General features: G+C 40.1%; 2 protein-coding genes across 2 annotated transcripts; both read left to right on the plus strand.

The window, feature by feature from the left end:
• The first annotated feature begins 4,396 nt into the window (after window positions 1-4,396).
• Window positions 4,397-10,244, plus strand: tp53 (tumor protein p53). Its single transcript, XM_034901367.1, has 10 exons — window positions 4,397-4,531; window positions 4,626-4,707; window positions 6,004-6,192; window positions 7,325-7,499; window positions 7,612-7,724; window positions 8,065-8,174; window positions 8,431-8,555; window positions 8,639-8,748; window positions 8,839-8,909; window positions 10,056-10,244. Exons 1-10 carry the CDS (start codon window positions 4,452-4,454, stop codon window positions 10,150-10,152), a joined length of 1,152 nt encoding a protein of 383 aa, XP_034757258.1. The 5' UTR covers window positions 4,397-4,451; the 3' UTR covers window positions 10,153-10,244.
• A 3,361-nt stretch (window positions 10,245-13,605) lies between these two features.
• LOC117962212 (receptor-type tyrosine-protein phosphatase eta) lies at window positions 13,606-22,905 on the plus strand. The gene is made up of 9 exons (XM_034901373.1): window positions 13,606-13,873; window positions 14,958-15,209; window positions 16,189-16,434; window positions 16,637-16,760; window positions 17,748-17,893; window positions 18,018-18,266; window positions 20,364-20,630; window positions 21,805-21,902; window positions 22,450-22,905. The coding sequence occupies exons 1-9, from the start codon at window positions 13,615-13,617 to the stop codon at window positions 22,522-22,524; spliced, it is 1,716 nt and encodes a 571-aa protein (XP_034757264.1). The 5' UTR covers window positions 13,606-13,614; the 3' UTR covers window positions 22,525-22,905.
• Window positions 22,906-24,514: the final 1,609 nt, after the last annotated feature.

Below are 24,514 nucleotides of genomic sequence, written 5' to 3' on the forward strand. Positions count from 1 at the left end.
GACAGAGAAGATAGACTTTCAAAAAGTATCACATGAATTCATACAGAGAGAGCCAAAGACAGTAATAGAACTACAAGTACTGTCTGAGAAGATGGTATAAATAAGCCTACATGTACAACCTTGCTACAAGCAGCCAATATTTTTATCCTAAAGCACATGTTCAGCACTATTTACAATGCAAAATGTCACCAAACTGGAGATGCCCGCCGGTGTGTGACACACACACACACACACACACACGCACGCACAGCATGTGACTGCCCTCGATTGCTCACCTACAAGTGATTAAAATACCAATTTAATACCAATTAGCAACCTTGATTACACAAAGTCCAAAACAAAACAAGTATGATTATGAATGTATTTTTTTTTAAAGAATGCATGTTGCAAGGACCTAATCTGCTTGACCACACTGAGGACAAACCACAAGTGCATGAGACACAGTACAATGTGAGGAATAGATCTACGGATCATGACTGTGTCATGGAGCTTCAGGGTATGGAGGACGCCAGTGCAAGACGGTGTAAATTCAGGGATTTATTGTAATGAAATCCAACAAACAAAAGGTGTCCTGGAAAAGCAGGCAAAATACAAAAATAGGAACAGGCAAAACACCAGGAACACGAAGACCAACAAGGCTAGCCGACACACAGACACTCCAAACATATTCCAATGATCTGACAACATACAAGGGGAACACAGAGACTAGATACAAGAGGTAACGAGATAACAAGAGACAGGTGACACAAGGGCTGGGAACAGGTGAAAGACATCTGTTCCCAGCCCTTAAACTAAAGGGTTTAAACTGGGTAAACTAAAAGCAGGAAGTAAAACAAGACAAGACAGAAAAACAAGACTATCAAAATAATACAGGAAACAGAACCTACACAATCATAACAGACTGTATCCCTCTGGGCTTGAAAATCACAGGAAAGGCTTCAGGTGGAAGAAGTATTCACATCCTTTCCTTACGTAAAAGTACTGATACCACACTGTAAAAAATACTCTATGACATGTAAAAGTCCTGCATTGAAAATGGCACTTAAGTAAAAGTAGGCAAGTATTATCCGGGAAATATACCTAAAATATTAAAAGTAAAAGTGCCTAATGAAGAAAACATTTTAGAAACTTTGAGAAACTGGAGCGATCAAACGTGTCCTTCACTCCTTGAGTAAATGATGTACTTAGTTACATCCCACCACTGTGAAACACATACTAATGCAGCCTATTGTCCTGTCTTATGATATGCACTTCAAGAAAATAATAAAAATACACATGACATCATGTTCGTTCTGCTGCTACATTAGGCAAATTCTCTTTTTGCTCTCTGCCCTGGTCCTGTCTGTTAGACCTCACTATTGTATCTTTAAGCAGTCCTACTGGCATCAAGTTCATAGTGGACTTGCTGGCAGCATTAGCACATTCACTGAAAGGTCAAACAGCCACCCAGCCCCAAACTGGCACCGTAGACTAGAACCAACAGTCAGTGCGTCCTCTTTGGATGTGACTCCTGCCAGTTCAGGACAAGACGGCAGCAGTGTGGCACAAGTGGCCCGACGCTGCAGCAGGGGCCTGAGTGAGGTCCTGCTTGGAATTTCTGTGTAGTTCTGATCCCAAGTAGCATAAAAGTTTATCTTATCAGCTCAGGGGCATTTGAAGGGTGATCAGAGGCGGCGTCATCCCCCCCCCCCCCTAAAAGCAGATTATGAAATCAGTATCAAAAGTGTGTAGTTAACAGATTTAAACTTTTGTTTCAAACCCAATCAGTATGGTAGGACTGTTCAAAACCACACAGGAGGAAACCATCCTTGAAATTTTGTGAGTAAGGGACACTGCTTTAAAGTTGACCTCTGAACGTCCCTGGAGAGTGAAAGAAGCAGGGGGAGAGTTTCCCCTCAAGACAGCTTTACAGGAACTACAACTGATTACTGTGCATTTAGGCTACTGTATGCAAAGGATTCTGATTGTACACAGGACTCGTTCCATTTAAATAAAAAATATAACTTCTAATTGGACCACAATAAAATGTACTGGTCAGAAACCCGCTGGGCACATAGATTTAAGAAACTATAGCCTATCTTTTCAGTACAGTATTCATGTGTGTTTTATTTTAAATGTCGAATGTATGTGAATGTATGTTCAGTGTATGTTTGCCAGTTTGAAGTAGCCTACAAAGATCCTTGTCACTGGGATAGTATACCATAATGGCTGATTATATTGAAGTACTGTGTCAAGATACATTTTACATATTTTATATATTTTGTACATTTCATTTTTTATATGCATAATTACGGTTCACCATAGGAAAAAAATGTAGACACCTTCTTTCGTAATATTGAGAAAATAATTCATAATTTTGAGAAAAGATCTCGTAAATATGAGATCCTATCTTGTAATTTTGAGAGTAGAGTTCGTAGTTCCATGAGTTCCACCGATCTTATAATTATGAGTTCCTATCTCGTGATATTGAGAACAAAAACTCGTAATTATGAGATGAATGCATTTTCTCAACAGAAAACAGCTCTCTTGGCGCATAATAGCTCAGTCAGCAATGATTTAAATGAAGCAACAGTTTAGGTTAACCCTAAACCCAAATTAAGCATACTTACAAAAAGTTTGGTGGGTACAGTAAAGGGTTCTTTATAATTTATTTTCAATTTATTTGTTGTAAAGGCTACCTTAATTTTAATCCATAATGCTGTCATCATGTTGCCTTTATTGCTCAAGAGAAGCTTGTAATTATGTGTCATACATTTGTAAGTTTCTTTAGGAGAAAATTAAATTTAAAGTTCATCAACATATATTTTTGTCTCAATCCATCCGAGACTTTAACAATCCTAATAATTATACAAATACACAGGCATTACCTATGTAACTGGTTTGTTGTACCTACGGTCGTTCTTTAGTTTCAATATTTCCGATAACATGAATGCAGCAGTAGTTTGTTGCAGAACGCTCTGTGATTGGACGATGAGTGCACTTAACAATCTGCCCCTCCCCCTTGCCTTTTTGTGGGATTCCCCGACAACGTGCTCTGTTCAAAATATTTTGACTTTTCGTCTGTTTGCTGGCCCCCTACATAAGTACCAGACTGATAACTCTCGCCCGGCAGCAGCAAACGCAAGGTAGGTATAGTCTTCAAGTGTCATTCTTTACACCAAGCCCCGGAAAACCACGTATTTGTCCGATAAAGAGAGTTTTATGGCGCTTTAGCTTGTTGGTCGAATTCCAAAACGTAGTGCTAACGTAACGCTAAACTTGCTAGGCAACAACAAATTGGCATTGCGCTTTAATTACAAACCAAATTCAGTTTTACAGTCAATCATTTTTAATTGTCAGCACAATTTGGCGTTTACTTCATTTGTTGTTGTTCAGTTATTTAAAATAGCGTTATGTCGACTTAGTAGTCGAATAAAGCTAACGTAGCTTCATTCAGTCTCTGGGCCTCATGCTTGAAATTCAATGGACATTAGCTGGTAGCTAACCTAGCTAACGTTAGCAGGTTGGATGGTTTCTCGTGCGGTTTGTTTTTTGGGGGCAATGATTGTAAAGGCAAACGGTTTTTACGTGTTGTATTATGTTGGAGTTACACAGGCTCATGCTAGTTAGCAGGGTCACAGAGCAGAAGGCCCGACGTTAACGCGACTCATTTTCAACTTCGTGAACTTCTATTTCCTGTGTTGCCTCAACCAGGGTTTATCATTCAGTAATTTGAAACATTTATAACGTTACGCCATTCATTCCTACTTTTGAAAAGTGTGTTCTTGTGTTTCTTACAAGTTAAGTTATGGTGAAACCATTAGTCAACCGACAGAATAGTTAGCTAGTCGAATACCCGTTTGACAATTGATAAATGGGAATAAATAACTGTTTGATAAACCAAACGGTTACTCATTGTCATTTATCAATCAAAAGTGTCCTTGTTACATCTTCTCAAATTTGTGGATTAACTGATTTTCTCAGTTTATATGTAATCGTAAACACATCCTTTGTATGCTGGACTGAAGTGGTGCACAATAATTCGGTTTTATAATCAATTATCGACTTGTGCAATTAATCCATTGTTGACTACATCACATTACCATCGTGAAAGACACACGGGGATCCCATGAGTAAGTTAACTCTAGTTACCACAAGAGTGTCGTTAGGAGCTCAGTGGGTAGAGCAGGCGCACACAGACGCGACATACGTGTGTGTGTGTGTGTGTGTGTGTGATATTATGCCTCGACGCAGTTGGTCTATGGTTCGAGTCCAATCTGTGACCAATTCCTACACACACACACACACACACTAAAATTCAACAATCATTATTTTTATATCATGGTGTGTTTTGTCAAAAAAAATTGATGTATTTTAGCATTATACTAACACTTACTTCCGTTTGATCCCCACACAGCACTCTGTGCTCTTCCATATTGTTCTCTCAGCCGTGGAAGGAGGGGACACAAGTGATGGAGGAGCACGGGTTTGACAATCTGAGCCAGAACCTGAAACTGAGCCAGGACTCCTTCAAAGAGCTATGGGATAGTGTGTAAGTTATGTTTTAATAGTTGATGGCCTTTTAAAGAAAATGCCAGTTTAGGTCAGAAAAACAAGTTACTCTTTTTGTCTGTTTGTTTTTGCAGGCTAACTCCCTCTATCTCCACAATTCCAACCGCAAATAATGAGACTGAAGCATGGAGACCAGATGGTAATATGGAAATGCTGGTAAGCATGCCTACCAAGGTTATAATTAACAAAAACTAGGTGGGAAAAACATGATCCTTAACTGAATTAAAAACAGGGCTATACAAAAAACAATAAGTAACTAAAACTGTAATGTCTTTTTGCAAGACTAACTAAAATAAAATTATCGGGTAGACGTTCTAAGTTTTTGCATTTGTCAATGTCCTTCATAGAGCAAATAACGTCATATCTTTCAGAGTTCACATTTCTGACCATATACCTGTTTTATACAGTCTATTAGTCTAGTCTAGTACATATACCCAGAAATTTCAACATTCCATGTCAAATTGAACACAACATAGTCCGTGTCCCTTGCTTGGCGTCATGACGGTACCAAAAGTACTAAGAAAGCGGAAGAGTCCTATTTAAATATGACTGTATCAGATTAAAGCAAGTGCCTTGCACTGGAAGGTGGTAACATTTATGGACAGTATATTAAGGAGAAAAATTCCACAAATTTGAAACAACATTTGAGAAGCGTGCAAAAAGAGGCAAACCTAGCTTACCATAACAAGGTATAGGAGAATGCCAAGTCCCCTCCCTGAAACAGAAGCTAACCCCGTTACAGAGCATGAATGTATGGCTACGTAGGGCCAGCAGCATGACGAAGACAACCGCAGGACAGAACCGTACAGGCTGCTTTCACCGGCAACCCGATAGCTGGTTAGTAAATACGTAGGAACACCAAAAGCGGGAGGTAACGTGGGTCAGTATGTGGATTAATACTTGGATGTCTACACAACTGTGTTGATTGACTTCAAAAAGTTCACCACTTCACTCGAACCAAAGTTCAAAACACCTGATATCTGTCTCCCTTAGTCTGTTGGTGTCTCTCCTGAACACATTCTGCATTCTTGTGTTGACTGTTTACATATCTGTGCTCATCATGTGTTCGTTGTACTGGTGTTATTGTTGAATACTTTGTAAATACATATTTCTAAAATTAAATTTATACTTTTTCTGACTTTTTTAGAATCTTGCCCCTGACAAATAACCCATATTACAAGAAAGACTAAACTAAAAAATACAAACAAAACTAGCAAACTAAACACTTTGAAAACAAGTCAAAACAAAATAAAAAATATGAAAACTAATGAAAAATGCAAAACTAAAATAACCTTGATGCCTACCCATGCCTCTATTGACCACAATAAATTAAATTGCAGCGAGAGAAAGCTTCTTGCTAGAGATTTGTCAATATTCATATAATATTAACTTGAATCTGAATTTATTTCTGTATAGCGGCAGAATGACTCTCTCAATTCCCTCCTATTACAGTTATTCGACGAGCATGTCCTGGCCCAGGGGTTTGATGAAAATCTGTTTGAGTTACCCCCCGAGATTTCCACCAAAGACGGCGTTACTCCCCCGGCCTCCACCGTCCCTGTTACAACAGACTATCCAGGGGAGTATGGCTTCCAGCTTCGCTTTCAGAAATCTGGCACGGCAAAGTCTGTCACTTCCACTGTAAGTAATCCCAGGCCTAAGATCTCAAAATGTATTTGTTGATTTCTCATTCTTAGTGTCTTGTAAATGTGTTGCAGCTGATTTTAATATACAGTATGTATTGGATAACTTGAATGTTGTAAACAATGTAAGACAAATTTCTTTCAAATGCAGCTCAAATCTACTTACAGCACATTTTAACTGAATTAAAAAGAATCCAAGCGTAGGATCACAAATGTTGACGTTCGACAGGATTTGCATTAGATCATCCTGCAGCCAAATGTGGCGAGGAACAAAGTTTGAGCCCTTTTTTGTAGAAGATAAGAGATTCCTACAGCTGCTGTACAGAGTTTCTTTCATCCATAGCAGAAACTCTGCTCCAGTACTGTTTCAATTCACAAAGTTAAATTTGATGAAACTACACAGAATTTTTAAATTTTGCGTTTTGGAAATTAAAAGGGTTTTGCTACAGTAAAATCATTTTATCACCCACAAAATTAAGATGTGTAAAACATTGAAACAGTTGTGAATAGACAGTTATTACCCTACCTTTTGGGTCGCCTTAAAAATCCATTCTTTCCTATCACTCACAGTGGCATTCATGTGGAATCTCATTCATTGTGACGATTCGCTGAATTTGAGTGGGTCACTGCGTTGGAAGAGCCAATGGGATTAATGTTTCCACTGTGACTCACCCGGCAGTGCTCTGCAGTTGGTCAGTTTAGTTGAGGTTTGGGTGCTCTGCCCTGAAACGGCCGCCCCCGGTAGCCTGTGCTCTGCTCTGTAGGAGAGGGGCCGTCTGGTTGAGAAGCATGGCTCTGACATGACGGGACATGTTCCTGCGCTGTCTTTCTCCAGCACACAATGGGTTAAAACGGATTAAAGCAAGGTAAAAATGTCTTACTTTGATCTGGCTTTACTTATTGGAAGAACTTAACATGGAGTTTGTTTTTCTTTTAGAGAAGAAAGAGTAGTTGAACACACATTTTATGAAACGTTCAGAATGGTGTTTGACTTTAAGTCTTTAAAATAGAGCGCTTGTTTTTTCCGAGACAGATCCCAGATCAGTGCTTGGCATTCGTGTCCTCAAATACTGTGCTCAAAGCTCCGTTACTTACAATGGTCACTATGTTCTCCCTGTGCTTTCTCTTAGTATTCAGAGCTTCTCAACAAGCTGTATTGCCAGCTGGCAAAGACGAGCCCTGTTGAAGTTCTAGTGAGCAAGGCGCTTCCTCCGGGTGCTGTCCTCAGGGCCACAGCGGTTTACAAGAAGACTGAACATGTGGCGGAAGTGGTCCGCAGATGTCCCCATCACCAGAATGAAGACTGTAAGGAAAATCTTTTAGTGAAAAATTGCTTTGCATGTACACTGGAAGAATGTTTGTTTGCTTAAAGAATCAGATTTGAGGCTTAATTAAAACTATTTTTTTCCCCGTTTAGGCGCAGAACATCGCAGCCATCTGATCAGAGTGGAGGGCAGCCAGAGAGCTCAGTATTTTGAAGATCCGCACACAAAGAGGCAAAGTGTGACAGTCCCTTACGAGCCACCACAGGTATGACTGCCCCACTCGATCTGTCTGAGGGGGAACTTGTCAACTACAGCAGTTATTTTTACTCATTCACATTTCCTAATATGTGACCTTCCTATGTGAGTATATGAACAGTATCGTTATAGTATCATATGTTAATCTGGAAATTTTATGTCCATAAAGTACAGAAATTGTAAAACCATCTATTAATGTTTCCCAAATTAAAAAAGAAAAAATGGCTGCACTTAGACACCCAGAAGAGTCAATGATGACTTCTTATGCTGACAAGCTTTGAGGACCTTTTTCCTGATTGGATACATTTCAACCAGCAGTAAATATATATTGTTCTATTTTCCTATATTAGTTGGGCTCCGAGATTACAACCATCCTGCTCAGCTATATGTGCAACAGTTCCTGCATGGGCGGCATGAACCGCAGACCCATCCTCACCATCCTGACCCTCGAGACCCCAGAGTAAGTCTTGCCTTTCTTTTAACAGATGTGAGTGGGTCAGTGGGAGTGGGAATGTTTCTTCTGGGTATAAAAAAAGTGGTATTGCCACAGTGTAACTGGATATCCTGATTAGCATTTATTTTTACACCCATTGTGTGCATTCTGGCTGAATATGCCCTATTTTAAAGTTGTGTATTACGTTTTCTATTAGATCTTCATTTATTTGTGGTGCCTAGGAAAGCATTCTGTTCCTTACTTCTGTTCATCTCCTTCGTAGGGGACTTGTTTTGGGCCGGATGTGCTTTGAGGTGCGTGTCTGTGCATGTCCTGGCAGGGACCGTAAAACTGAGGAAGAAAACAGCACTAAGATGCAGAACGGCACCAAACAAACAAAAAAACGTAGTAAGTTGTTGCTGCATTACTTTGGATTTCAGTTTCCGTCTCTGCTTGCTTTTCCCTCGCTGACTTCACTTTTGTTTGTTTAGAGAGCGCGCCGGCCGTGCCTTCACCTCGGGCTCCTGACACAACTTCTGTGAAGAAGTCCAAGTCTGCCTCCAGTGCAGAGGAGGAGGACAAGGATGTGTATGTTTTCCATGTAAGTAAAGATACATATTGTTGTGAAGCTGGACGTCTTTACAATACATGTTGTTCTGTTTGACTAATTCCCCTTTGATCTCTCCTGCAGGTTCGTGGTCGCGAGCGCTATGAAATGCTTAAGAAAATTAATGATGGTCTGGATTTGCTCGAAAAACACAGGTAAAAGGGCATCCTTTAAAACCAAATAGCCTGAATATGAATTACTTTCAGTGGGCGTAACTTGTTAGTTAATTCTCTATAAAGAATATCTCAACATGGTCCATACATTTGTGCTGCCACTCTGTCGTTGGCTTGGCTACCAGTGAGATTTTAAACCCAAGTGGTTGTGAACAAATCTTTCAGGGCCTGTTTTGACCTGGTTCTAAACATCTGTCTTGAGTAATCCCATCGTGTGTGTGTTTGGAGACCACGTACATCACCTTTCCCTTTTATTCACTCAGTGGACCCTTTGAATCAGTAGGTAGTTCTGTTCACAGTGGAGTAGGCGGTCTTTAATGTGGACGCAGGACACATTCCAGCTCACTAACCCTATCCAGATGTGTTTTTTTTTTTTTAAAGATCCGACTCAATGCTTCCTGAGAGTGTTTTCACTTGTACCTCTTGTGATCCGATCACACAGATGGGCTCTTACTACTAGGTGAAAAGGGGGCGTGACTCGTAATTTCCACCTGTTGCGGAACGTCTACGGATCCGCTCCGGAACATTGGCGGAGTCATTAGGTTTCCATTAAAGTCGATGTGTGTATTTCCGATGACTGCGGAGCGGCTGACCCGACTCCGGCAATCCCAAGCCCTCCAGAGCAGATATGCAGAACTTCAATTTATGCCAGACGCAGGAGAGCTCCGCAGCAAAGATTGTGCGGGACAGGAAGTCGAGCACAGAAACAAAATAAGATGGAGTGTGCTCACGGCAGATCATTTTTCCCTGCACTACACCTCTACTCCTCTGGATGGAAACAAACTGTTGTTGGTTTTGTGGTTCTATTCTACATGAATTCGCGAGATGTCGTGGTTCAATTTGACTTCAGCTCTAATGTCCGCAACAAATCCGGACCTGGTGGGTGTTGACTCTGAAGCGCCGAGCCGCAGCCGTTCTGCAGCTGGTGGAAATTAGGAGTAACTGGTTTTAACCCCTAACTCATGTCTGATAAACATTGCTGGCCACAGAGGTCACTGTTTATGTTAAAAGTTGAATCCACCTACCAAAGGTCAATTGAGTTATTGTCATAAATGTTTCAAATACACCAAATCTGTCAAACCTGCTTAATTACTGACACACTGGATTTGTCCTGCTTTCTCTCCACAGCAAAACCAAGACCAAGGTTTCTGTGAAACAGGAGTTTGCGCTGCCGTCCAGTGGAAAGAGAGTCCTGCAGAGAGGAGAGAGGAGTGACAGTGACTAAGAAGCTTGTTGCCTTGATCATGAAAAAAAATTAAGTCCTTCTCCCTCCAAGCCATCGGGTGTATTTCAGGCTTTTACACGTCATTGAAACCCCAAATCACTTCCTGCATCAGTACCCCAGAAACCCTTCCAATAACTGCTGCGTGACCATTTATTGTACTGCAAGTTCTGTACAGTGTTAAGCTGTTTGTTAGCAAATGAATAAAGGCTTACTAGATAATGCGGAGGAGAGCATTATGGTGGAGACAGCTCTGCCTCCTCCTCGATGCCCTTATTGCATTTAAATACAATACTTTGCATGAAACAGGATATCAGGACTTAAAATCAGGAGGGACTGTATTTGACCAGTGTTAATGCAGGGTTTTAATGATTCCGTTTTTTTCAGAAATCATAATACAAGTCACTGCCATTTGTTTAAAGTTGCGCTTGTGAAACTGGAATGGATGTTTACCTCCATTATTTTTGCTGTATTATTCTCTTTTTGGGTGTCTGAGATGTTTGATGGGCCCAAATGGATAAGTTTGATTAGATGTCCTATGCAAGTAAACTTAAAAATGAAAGTTAGAAGCATAGGCGAGACTATAGACGTCTGGCTGCCTGTAAAACTCAGTTTTTATTGTTTTATTACATTTTATCCCTGTTTATATCCTAGGATCTGTGTGACATCAGTGGCCTTGCCTTTTCAATGGTGATTTTGTTTGCAGGCAACATGTACGGTTATGATTTTTTGTGAAAATTAATAGATTTGGCAGATGCAGGGCTGGCTGGATCACCCCAAAAGCTAATCAACTTTTATCATTTGTAACTTTTTATAAACCCTCAAAGTGCAAACAAAAATGGCAAAAGGGGAATTTTAACAGAAATACAGAACAATTCGGACAAATGTGCAACAAAAAATTCTTAGGGAATCAATGTAACAAGAACACCAACAATTATGAGATATAAGCCACTCTGTTAATATATACATTACTACTGCCTGTGCTAAACTGGTAAAATGTGATGTGATTTCATTTTGTTTGAATTTATTTGGCCTCAACCACAGAACCTGCAGCTTGTCACCTGCTGTAAGCAGCACTTGAGTTTGATATGACCTATCACTGTCAACCAATTTAACACTTTTTCACACTGCCAAAAATTATACTTAAAGGCATTTCTTTGTTGTAATTCCGTAGATTTTGGGAACTTAGTTTTGTATAAGAGGTTAATCTTTCTATATTTTTTATTGTCATTACTTTTTCATGGCTTGTTTTGTACTAATTTGCATTTTGTTATTCAAAGCGTTCAGCCAAAATAAATGCGTAATGTAAAGTTGTTCTTGTAGTCTCTGTTAATATATCACACACACACATGTTTTCTGTCCTTGGGCCCGCCAGTTTATTGCACTTCCTTTTTTATTTTTACGTCATCCCCCTATAAGTACTTTGCATGTTTGGAAGATGGATGCAAATCATTTGCATGTGTTGAATAGAGTCTTGTGTTGCCAGTCAAAGGTGATGCTGTTTGAACATTGATCTTCTGGACTGGGTGTTATTTTGTGTCTGATACTGAAAGATCATCTCCTCCTGTTGAGAGAAGCTGGTCGCAGGATGCAACTGTAGCTTTGGTAAGTTGTGAGATTCGCACGTTATTAGTTACGTTTAAGTTGATTTATGTTTCATTTGGCTAATTTTTTTGTAAAATAAAAATAAAGCTTCCCATAAATCTAGTGTCAACAGGAATCAAACATGGGAAGGATATCTCTCCAGGATAAAGTCCTAAGCTTACTGTTTTGGGGTGAGTATTTTTTTATATGGTATTCCCCTGCAAAATAAGTCCCACATTTTCAAAGTTTAAAAAGAGTTAATGCGGGAGCCAATGATTATCATTAATTGGTCAAACACTATTTTTAAAGCTAAATATTGTACGTTTGTAAAAGCTTATTTCATGCAACCTGCTCAGAGTTATGCCATAACTCTTAATTATATCTTAATATTTTGATTTGAAGCTTTCTGTCAACTGTATCTAAACTATGACTGCCAGTTCTGAAAACTATAATACTTTTGAGGAACTGGAGCTGCAGTCTATTCTGTTTTGTGGCTTAACAGCAGACATTTGGTTAGATTTTGATAGATTACTCTGGGTTGTCTATAGAGCCAAAGCCATTAATTGATTGGTTAATCAAAATAAATCATAATCTGCAATTGTACAGGTAGTCCATAAATCCTTTTATTACATTTTCTAGCAAAAGCCCTTATATTTTATATTCTAATACATGTAATGCCTTTGGATTTTGGTCAGTTGTTTGGTCAAAGCAGGCTATTTAAAGATGTCACCTCGGGTGTGTGATGGCAAGAAATCATCATGGCATTTTTTCTCCAGGTCTTTCAGAACCGATCCGTGACTTGACAAACGTAAAACTTGTCTGTATGTTTCTCTTCAGCTCTGGTGTTTAGGTGCAGCACTGCACAACGAGAATACTTCCCTCAATTGAGAAATCTCACCTGGGATCAGGCCAGGACCCAGTGCCAGGTAAAACATTAAGCCCATTTAATGTACAAAAATAGTCTAAAACATATTGGACTGGACTGTGAAAAGTATTGGGGAGGTTGTGATTTTTAATTGGTAAGGTAAGTGTGTTTGAAGCAGCATGTAATTATACTGTTGTCAAATTAAAACTTGTAATTATTGTTTTGTAAGTTCTTCCACGTTGCACTCATGCACATTGCAGTACGTGCTGTCAGTTTAAACCAAGGAGAAACTGAGTTCTGGACTGTTGCCATAGCTGCTCGTTCATTACCCATCCATCCATCTTCGACCGCTTATCCGGTATCGGGTCGCGGGGGCAGCAGCTCCAGCAGGGGACCCCAAACTTCCCTTTCCCGAGCCACATCAACCAGCTCCGACTGGGGGATCCCGAGGCGTTCCCAGGCCAGGTTGGAGATATAATCTCGCCACCTAGTCCTGGGTCTTCCCCGAGGCCTCCTCCCAGCTGGACGTGCCTGGAACACCTCCCTAGGGAGGCGCCCAGGAGGCATCCTCATTCCCTCAATTTGTTCATTACCCAATTTAGTTTAAATCACAAATGTTGGTCATTTTAGGTTGTCATGACAACCTAGACCTTAATCAACACTGACTTGTTCCAGTTTATACCAGATCTACTGTAAAAGATTGACCGTCGTCTTTTCCGTCCTGTCAGGCATGTTTCACAGAGCTGGTGACACTGACTCCACAAAACATCCAACTCCTCTCCCAGAATCTCACCTCTGACTACTGGGTCGGCCTCCGCAAGAACTTCTACTGCACCGGCAACCACAGTATGTCCTGGTCCCGCTGGGCCAATGGGGATCCCCTCATCTTCCAGAACTGGTACCCTGGTTCACCTGTGTTTAAATCCTCCCTAAAAGAATACTGCTGCAGCTGCTCCTGCAACAACCCAGCTATGACTACCCCAGGAAAGACGAGCTTCACCACAAACACCACTGATATGAGCAGTTTCACCAACTTCACAGACCAAACTGCGACAGACTTTAATAGTCTCTGGAACTCTACCACCCAAAACACTCCACTTGCTGCAACGCCCGGGATGCCGGTAGAAGCAGAATGTGTGCAGTCGCCTATGCTGTCCCCGTATGTCTCCAAGACTGATGTAAACTACATTGAAGACTCTTGTGTGGCCATGCTCAGCTTTGGGGCTTGGATTGAAAAGAACTGTTCGGAGCTCCTGCCTTTCATATGTTATGAAGGTAGGACTCATTTAAAGCCCCTTTGTTGTTGGCCCTATGATTTTAGATCCAACACAGTCCAAACATACAGTATCTACTATAGATGACTCATGCAGGACAACTGTAAGGTGTCACACTGCATCTGAACAGTAGCTTTTCTAATCAAGTAAAATCTAATTCTGGGCAAAATTATTAGAAATAAAGTCTAATGTTTGTCATGTAACCGGTGCTTATAAACTTATTAAGAATACAACTACACACAGTAAGGTATCCTGTCCCATTTTTTTTCTTAGATTCATTATTAATTATTTTAATTTTTGAGGTTTCACCCCACAATCTGAGACCATCACCAAGTTTTGTTCATGATGGAGTAACTTCATTTATTTAAGAAAGTGACCCGTTTTAAGGCAAAATTTAAATTCAGCCAATGATTTGATTTCCATTAATTGGTCTTGATAAAAATCTTGTGTTAGTCTCTGTAATGTATGATACCATTTATATTAGTACTATAATAGTGCGGCCCCAAACCTTTACACACAAAGTGCTTTTTTCGCGTTTTATTTGAAGCACTTTGAATTGCCTTGTTGCTGAAATATGTTGTACAAACAAAGCTTTCTTGCCTGTCGGCACACACTAATCAATCTAAGATGGCATTCTCATCCATAACTACCTCCAAAACCCTCCAAAATAATAGGTTGTCAAAGGTAACAGTTATACATCATCTGTAGATTTGGAGAAATCTAAAAAAAAAAGTATTTTTTTCATCTTATATTAAGATAAAAACTGTGATAATTAAAACTATTTAACTAATTTATTTCGAAAGTTGCAAAAGCCATTGCAAAACAAGCAATCATAAAAATATACATTTTCTATAATATAGCAGATCAGGCATGATGTTTTAAAAGATACAATGTTCCTTCTTTGCTCTTACATCTAACAATATGGAAATTGTTATTTGATACTTAATGTATTCTTATGAGATTTGTTTACACGCTAAAATATTATAGTCTAATATACACATTCAGAATGACACACCCAATTTTTGCAACCTGTGTATTTGTACCTTCCTAGATATCTCAAATTCTTCCCCTTATTTCCACCTCAGATCGTTTCTTGGGCCAAGCCATTGTGACCAACAACACGTCTGAGAGCGCCCACTTATCATGGCTGCCCGGGCCTGGTAACATCAGCCATTACCGCATAGAGGTAAAAGGGGACAAAAATCGGACAGAAATCCAGACTGACAATTTGACCTATGACCTTGTCAACCTGACAGCAGGCACCGGCTACTCGGTCCAGGTGTTCCCGGTAAAATGTGCGCGAGACCTCCACCCGCAGAAGGTCATCTTCTACACCAGTGAGTTTTCCTCCTTCTGTAAAATCCGACTGCATTAAAATAAAGCTTTATTTAAATTAATTTTCTGCTGTGAGAGGACACTCATCCTATTGTATGCTCAGATTTAGCTTTTAATAATGATAAGTAAGGAGTAAAACGAGGAGAAAATTCGAACTAGCATCATCGTAATGTTTTTATAATCCCATTTTCATGCAGATTATTTTCAAGGAAGAATACCATTGTTGCCTTACAATTTAAAATATAAACTAATAAATGAATACACATACTGTTAAAAACAAGAACGTAAAGAGCCTCAATAAATGTTAATGGACTGTTCTATTCTTCACTGGTTCTTGTTACTACATGTAGATACAACAATGATATCTCGGATTACGACTGAATATTAACCTTTTATTATCCCATGCTGATGTTACCCCAACAGCATATCTTTACAGCAACATGGCTAACACCAACAACGGACTCTAAAGTTACCCACAATCCATCAGGTGGACCTCAACTATGGATCATATAGTAAAATACACAACAGACTGTATCTATATAGCGTTTTTTTAGTCTTAACAAATACTCACAGTGCTTTTACATAATCCAATTCACACACATTCATGCACTGTTGCCGAGGCCGCCGTACAAGGTTTCACCTGCTTATCAGATAAACACTCACACACATTTACTCTCTGATGGCAAGGCATCGGGAGCGATTCAGTGTACAGTGTCCTGCTTAAGCCCGCTACGACATGGGACTGCAGGGCCAGGGATCAAACCCCCAACCTTCCGATTGGCAGGCGACCTGATCCACAACTGCCCGTAGTAATCATGCATTCGCTTGTTACCCTGATTATATGAGCTGTATTTATATAGCAAATGTGCTGTATTTATATAGCGCTTTTCCAGTCTTAACGACTGCTCAAAGCGCTTTTACATCTACAGGAAACATTCACCATTCACACACATTCATACATATATCTATCCTTTCTTTCAGAACCCCACAAAGTGGAAAGCCTCTCAGTCACCAACGTGACAGAAACTTCTGTCTTCCTGAGGTGGAACAAACCAGCTGGAAACTTAGATTTCTACATTATTAAGGGCCAGGGTGGTGAGCAGATCCGAAGTGACACCGAGAGCAAAGAAGTTGACAGTTTGATACCTGGAAACCTTTACACATTCACCGTCCATTCAGTGGTCAATGACAAATGGAGTGAAGGATGCCACATCACAAAATACACTAGTGAGTTTAGATCTCTTAAAACTTTACACAAATAAGAGGATTAGAATACAAGAATTTTAAAAGGAATTACACTGTATACGTGAGACCAGTGATACTGAGAGCGCATGCAAAGCTTGATCAGTGTTAGATGAGGAAATTGTTTATAGCTGGTTCGTAATCAGAGTGTTGTTGGGTCCATTCATCTGTCTGTTATCTCTTTCAGAGCCCGGGAAAGTGTTGGAGCTGAGGGTGTCTAACAATACCCAAAATTCAGTGCTGCTTAGCTGGAGGCCACCTAAGGGAAAATACACGGGTTTCTTGGTGAATGCTGCATATGGCAATAATACGTATGTAGATAGATGCTCTAGATCTACTTACGTTACTTTTAAATTCATGTAAATGTACAGCAATGTTTGTTTTTGGCCATGCTACAGGCTATATAGATGGCAATGTTTACCTGTCGGCCAGTCCACCACTTTGGTGGAAACTAAATGATTCTCAGAGGATAAATACTAATGACCTTGGTCAATCCTAAAAATACTTAAGCTTAGACAAAATTAAAATGTACTTTCATTTCCTATCTTGTTTTTAAATGCCTTGAAATGATTTAAACCCTTCGTTTTGGAGGTAAATCTGTAAGTGAGCACATAGTAGCTCAGTCCGTAGGGAGTTGGGTTGGGAACCGGAGGGTCACTGGTTCAGGTCCCCGTATGGACCAAAAAGTACGGAGTGTGGATTGGTGGCTGGAGAGATGCCACTTCACCTCCTGGGCACTGCCAGGTGCTCTTGAGCAAGGCACCGTATCCCCCCCAACCGCTCAGGGTGCTGGTTCAGCTGGCAGCCCCCCCCACTCTGACATCTCTCCATTAGTGCATGTATAGGACCTGAGCATGTGTGTGTAGTTCAGGCCTGTGTGTGATTACTAACAATGTATGTACGCAAAGTGTAAATTGGAATTTCCCCAGAGGGGACTAATAAACAAAACAAAAAAAAAAGAATGTTGGTCGGTAACCCCTATTGAATAGAAAAACTCGACATTTGCATTTACAACCTACAGTAAGTTAAAGTTATTCATGGATAATTCTACCTTTTCTTAACAAAATCTGTCTGTCTAACCTGGTTTTGTTTTAAATCTGTATGGTCATCTGACTGTTTGAATTACTAATAAATGGTCTGAATTTTAGTGATGGTGATCCATAAGAATAGAAGTTATCTCCCAAATTACAAAAATAAGTTTCAATAAACTGATATTACCTTTAATTAAAAAAAAAAAAAAAAAGTCAATCTGGTGATGCACAATCAAGTAACTGTTTCTCTTCCTAACAAATTGAAAGGAATGTAGCAGGGCTTCCATTGGAGGTGAACCACACTGAATGGAATGTAACAGGGCTGCCAGTTGGCACCGAGATAACTCTCAGTGTGACAGCACTGACCAATGGCACTTTGAGGGGAAAAGAAGAGACTGTCGTCGACTACACTGGTAACTGTGTTTGGCAGTTGTTAGTTAGTCAATAGAGAATCCATGATTTTACAGAAAAGAAACAAAAACTGTGTCATGCTGCGTTGAATGTCCCTAATGTCCTAACTTTGTGACTCCTATCTAGCTCCTGGACCTGTCTCAGGCCTCGTTTTGGAGCCAACACATGACTCCCTCACTGCCAAATGGAATTCAACTGGGGAAAATTCTTTCACCGTCAAGCTCTACCTGGATGACCAAAATGTAGATACACGCAACACAAAATCACCCGAATGGCGCTTTGATGGACTAAAGACTGCAGCCAATTACACACTGATTGTCTACGCCTTTAGTGGACATCGCACAAGCCCGTCAGTGAGAAACTCCTGTTTCACTAGTGAGTCGCTTTTGCTGCATTTCCACTGAATATTGGAATATGTGGATAGTAGCTGGTCATTTCTTTTGGTAAGGCTTCTGTCAAGGTTCCAAGCAAGCCGAGCCAGTGCTAGAAGGTGGAGTTAAAACACTGCAGACCACTGATTGGTCAGAAAGAATGTCACTTATTGTCACTTACTTACGCAACATCTTGCACATATTTGCCATTTTTAAATATCTGAGCTACCGTCAATAACGGCCGCACATTTTTTTTTCCACCAACCCAGATTGGAAAAAATGGCAGCCTGCAAAACTAGGAGGTAGACTAATTCAACTCAATTCAATTTTATTTATAGTATCAAATCATAACCAAAGTTATCTCGAGACACTTTACAGATAGAGTAGGTCTAGACCACTTTCTATAACTTATAAAGTCCAGAGATGCAGCAGGGTTCAGCAGGACACTGCAAGGCATAGGTGGAGGTAGCGGGATGCGGCAGGGTTCAACAGGACACTGCGGGCATAGGTGGAGGTAGCGGGATGCAGCAGGGTTCAGCAGGACACTGCAAGGCATAGGTGGAGGTAGCAGGATGCGGCAGGGTTCAACAGGACAATGCAGGGCATAGGTGGAGGGAGCGGGATGCGGCAGGGTTCAACAGGACACTGCAAGGCATAGGTGGAGGTTGCGGGATGCAGCGGTGTTCAGCAGGACACTGCAGGTCATCGCAGAGACTACAGCTTACAATTGACGACGTGAATATGTTGTGGCTGATGAAAGAGTCCACTTAGTGTTGCGTTCAGGGTGATGTCACTGCAGGTTCAAGCAGCAAAATGGCAGTTAGCCAAAGCCCAGTTCAGACCAAAGATTTGCGACGAGATTAATTGGAATGATTTGTTTTGTCTAAATATGAATGTGGACAACGTTAGTTATATTGAGATGCCGCCACAGTTGCATTTCTAGTATTGAATCGTCAAAAACCTGTTTAATTTCTCTGTGTCACGGCTATGTTCTACCACTGGGTGCTCCCTTTCTTCAGTCACTGGCTGAATCCCATTTCTCCATCTTACCCCTACTCCTTACCCCTACCCCTTAACCCTACCCCTTAACCCTAGCCCTTAACTACCCCTTAACCCTAGCCCTTAACCCTACCCCTTCCCCCTACCCCTTAACCCTAGCCCTTAACCCTACCCCTTCCCCCTACCCCTTAACCCTACCCCTTAACCCTACCCCTTCCCCCTACCCCTCCCCCCTACCCCTTCCCCCTACCCCTTCCCCCTACCCCTTACCCCCTAGCCCTTGGCCTTTGACCATTGCTTGACCATAAAACGTTAGGCTGAGGTGGTTGAAAATGGAAACTCTGCAATTTTTACTAGTTGTTTGTAACATACAAATAAAATGGTTTATAATTTATGGCTGACTTCTCTATTGGCTGTTGAAATGTTCTTAAACCAGCCTCCGCGAGTTGACCAGCTGTGTCGCAGCAAAACCATCAGCTTGAGTCGAGCTGAGACGGGCCGGTTCAGACCGCTGAAACTTTTCCCTGCGACGCTCTGAAACGGTTTTGTCTGAACTGGGCTTAAGAATCCTGCCTACATCAGTGACTATCTGCAGTGGAAAATGAAATGGACAAAATACTGGTACCAAAAATGAGTTGAGCTGAACCATGCAGTGGAAATAAGGCTGTTGTCCCTGCTTGAATTTTCTTCATCTGTGTTGATTTGCAACACCTGTGGTTACTGGTGTGATTTAGTAAACCGTGTGGTTGGTATCTATGGTTACTGGTGTGATTTAGGAAACCGTAAGGTTGGTATCTATGGTTACTGGTGTGATTTAGGAAACCGTGAGGTTGGTATCTATGGTTACTGGTGTGATTTAGTAAACCGTGAGGTTGGTATCTATGGTTACTGGTGTGATTTAGTAAACCGTGAGGTTAGTATCTATGGTTACTAATGTGATTTAGTAAACCATGAGGTTGATATCTGTGAAATAAAATTAAAAACACTCACGGTGGATTACACGTGAATCCCTTGTGCAGGGGAAAGCAATTGGACCCTGCCGGGAATAGCGGATTGTTGAAGATCTAATAAGTCACTGCCTCATTTTCTCTCTTTTTTTCAGAGCCAATGCCACCTACTAATGCCACAGCCCTTTCCTCTAATAAAAACCAAATCACCTTTCAGTGGAAGCCACCTGAAAACATAACAACAAGAGCAAACTACTCTCTGAGAATCAGCTCCCACTTCTGGGGCGTCAACCGGTCAGAAACTACTAACAACACCAGTTACACGTTTGGTGACTTGAAGTCAGGGACCAGGTACGACTTTGAAGTACGAACAGTGGCCGATAGAGAGCCAAGTAATCCAGCATGTGTGTCACATTGGACAGGTGAGACTCTCAGAGCTAAAAGACCATACTGGTTGTTTTGCATGATTAACCCTATCAGCAACTAACTGTTATTTTTTTGATACGTTTTTATAAAGTGCTATATTATGCTTTCTGTCTTTCCCCCTTTCCTTTATTGTGTTACATATCTTTTTTTCCACGTTATAGGTTTACAAAGTGAAAAAGCCCAAAGTCCACCCCAACTGGACTTACCGTCCCCAACAGAAATCAATGTTCATAAACTGCTCCAAACAGCTCTGTTGTAGTCCAGCCTTTACTTCAGAGACAAACATGTGACACTTTGTAACAAATAACAAGCATTATGCTAGCTGCTAGCATAGCACGCCCTCCTACTCTGAAACTGACTAGCTAGCAGTACTTATTGCGCATGTGCAACTCCCGACAAAGACAATACAGAAGTGAGATGTCTCACTCTGTAGCTAAACCAGAGAGCTTAACACACAGAGTAAAAAGAGGAGCTGAAGCAATGTGCAGTACAACAAAAATATGGTGTTTTCTGAAAAGGAAACCACATAAACCTATTCCATTACAACCTCTAAATACTATGAACCTGAAAATTAGCATATTATGAGCACTTTAATTGTACTATAACAGGGTTTTTCCCGCCCAAAGGCCTCTAGATTTTTCTTTTCATGCAGCCTTCAGTTTCTGTTTTTTTTTTTAAATAAAGTGGCGTCGACTTAAAAACAGTATTGAGAAAAAATGCATTTTGGTGCATCCAAAGAATCGCTTGAGGGTCAACAACAAAGAAACAAAGGATTAGCAACCATGAAAACAATTAAATAACTTTGGTGGCTATTCATTCAAAAGGTTGCTGCAAACTCTCATATTTAAGTTTTTGGAACTTTCGTTAATGCAGCAAGCATTTTTTAAACTGCAACCACTTGCAACAATATAGTGACTAAAGGCCAATTGATACTTTATTTTTTAGATGGACTGTGATTTTCAACCAATGCTTGTTTTTTAACAGATACACAAACATATTGGAAAGATAGCTGAATAGCTTTTTACTGGAAATGAGGAATTTCAAATTCAAATTTGGATAGATAACATGTTATCTTCCACATGCAAATTACAATTTACACCATGGATGAGAGTGTGCCTCTTTGTTCCTACTTCCTCTAAACACATCTCACAATCTCTGTTTGTTCTCCAGAGGCAGAGAAAAGGGAAATCAGCCTGTCCATGTTGTGCTCTTCGACTGAACCTCTCCTCTGTGATCAAAACACCACAAGGGAAGATGTGTTCAACCAGGTACGTCAGTCACCCCGTTGATCAAAACAAACAGTTGACATATTGGTATACCTGTTTTCAAATCCACACATTTGTTACATACGTAAACTGACACAATACTGAACTGACACAAACAGCCTCCCAGTGTGTAGGTCCCAGGAATGCTAGTCCCTGAGCAGGGCCTGTGAAGAAACAGGAGGCCATTCAAAGTGTTGTCTGACCTCATATTGCCCATGTCTGTATTTCTATTGCCATTGTGTAACTGACTAAGATTAACTTGAGTGGGAAGGAATTCACATGCAAACATGTATGTAAAGCCATTCAACTGTTGTTATGGTATTCACCTATAACCATTATAATATTCATGTTTTAAAGCATTCATCGTAGACACTGAGGACTAAATGTAGTTATTTGCCTGTGTGGATGAGTTCCTAAACCTAATGAGCTAAATGTTGTTTTATTTCTAGAAGTTGTGTGATAAGGAGTGGCTAATAATTTTAATTTTTAAATACAGTGGTTTACAAAATGTCTTTCCCTAAACAGCTTGTGTTTGTGTGTTTCATTGCAGTTGTATGCACGTTTCAACACGCTGTTGGGGGACAATGTTTTCTGGGAACTCACGAAGCAGAAAGCAGGAGACTGACAACAAAGGAACACAAGAATTATAATGTTGCTTTGGGTTTTTTCAATGGGTATTGATGAAGGTATTTTGTGTTTTCTGGTGTTTTCTGTCTTGGGTTTACTTTTATGCACTATACTGCTGCTCAGGAAATCAAATATTAAGCCTTAGTGTGTAGTGATTAGAAGAATTAAGTAATTATTATGTTGTCTTTTGTGATTTTAAATCGAGTTACAAGTTGACTGCTCTGACTCTCTTTTATATTTTTAACTTTCAAAACAATGCCACAAATAAACCTACAAAACTGAACTCTATTTCCTACCTTTGCTGCTTTCCTCTTGTCTATCGTTTATGTATTTTATATCATTTTAGTTCTCTTGATGTTATTTTGTGTATGGCCCGTTTTCAACATGTTCCAGCCATTAATAAAGTTTTCCATCTGAATACACATCACTTTGTTTAAAGTCTTTGAATAGAAAATGCAACACTATTACACGAATAACAATGTATGTGTGAGCTTTACTCTAATTCTATGGCTTCCTGAAATAAGACAATATTTATAATGAAAAAGACAATAAATGACCTAAGTTCTCTTTTCTTTAACAAAAAATCTATTTATGGAATTTCCAAACGGATAACAAGTAGCATGTTCAACTCTGACTCTTAGTTTCCAATCTAATTTTAAATAACTGAAACAGAACAGGAGAAAGAAAAGCAGAAAGAAACAAAATTGTTATTCAGAAAAAGGGAATTTGATCAGCTATGAGAAATAAAAAGTCACACACTCCTTCCTTTATAAACAAGCTTGAGAACAGACCAATGTGACAATCACCTTGACCTGATGGCTTTGTTTGATACTGAGAAGATAATGGATTAATAAGCAGATAGATCAGGTGTCTGCTTTTATAAGCTGTTGTGTCCCATCCAGGTTTGGTAAATCTGCTGATTACGCCCAGCCAGCCTCTGTCACGGCAACAAGCCGTTTAAGGCTCAGAACTGTTGTTTTTGAGCTCCCGTGTTGAAGAGAACGGCTGTGAAATGAGGCGGGGCCGGCACATAATGTTCAGCGGAATGAGAAGTGAGAAGGTGTACAGTATTGTAGACAAGCACGTGTTGCAGCAGTTAAAGTTAGAGGAGAAAGAGCATCAAACTGCTGCATGGACTGAGAAACCAGGAGGATGATGCTAAGAGGACAACACCTCCAGGTTGGTGATAAAGAGCATCTCCTACCACAACTAGTGGAAAGAAACTGGAATTTTATTTAAAGAGTTTCACAGCAAGGATTGAAGCAACAAACTTAAAGAAAAACCTTGTTCATTTTCAGTCTTATCTGTATATGTGCATCACAGTGGGATATTCTTACATTGTGTCAGTAGTGTACCAATCCAAATACTTCACCAGATGTTACAGCTACAGGCTTAACAATACCAACAAAAACTGCATTTTTAGTATGTTTACTTTTCCATGAAAGGGCACAGTTTCATCTATTATAATGGATATGAGGTCAAAAGGTGAAATTGTGCATGTTTGTCCTGTTTCATAAGCAAGTCATAACATAAAAAATAAATGTATCCTTAAGTCATTGGTTAACATCTTCCCCTGAATATATCCTCTACATGTAGAGGATGTATACAATGTTTAAGTATAATAACTTTTTATGGAAGGTTAAGATTAAAGAAAAGACAATCTTTTTAGAAATATGTCTCGATGCAATGATGTTATTTTTTTTAATGATGAATTTCCTCTTTTTTCACAACCACAGACGCAGGTTGCTGTCAAACTTGTCAGCTGACAACTCCTGTGGCTGTAACCATTAGATTAGATTAGATTAGATTCAACATTATTGTCATTACACAGGTACAGGTACAGGTACAGGTACAGGTACAAGGCAACAAAATGCAGTTCAGGTCTAACCAGAAGTGCAAAAGCAGTAAGGGCCGGATATACAATGGTTTAATAAGTGCAGGACATGGATATGTACTGAATAAATATGGAAATGAATACTATTATAAAC

Source organism: Etheostoma cragini, chromosome 19, assembly GCF_013103735.1.
Source record: "Etheostoma cragini isolate CJK2018 chromosome 19, CSU_Ecrag_1.0, whole genome shotgun sequence".
In the NCBI taxonomy this organism is placed as follows: Eukaryota; Metazoa; Chordata; class Actinopteri; order Perciformes; family Percidae; genus Etheostoma; species Etheostoma cragini.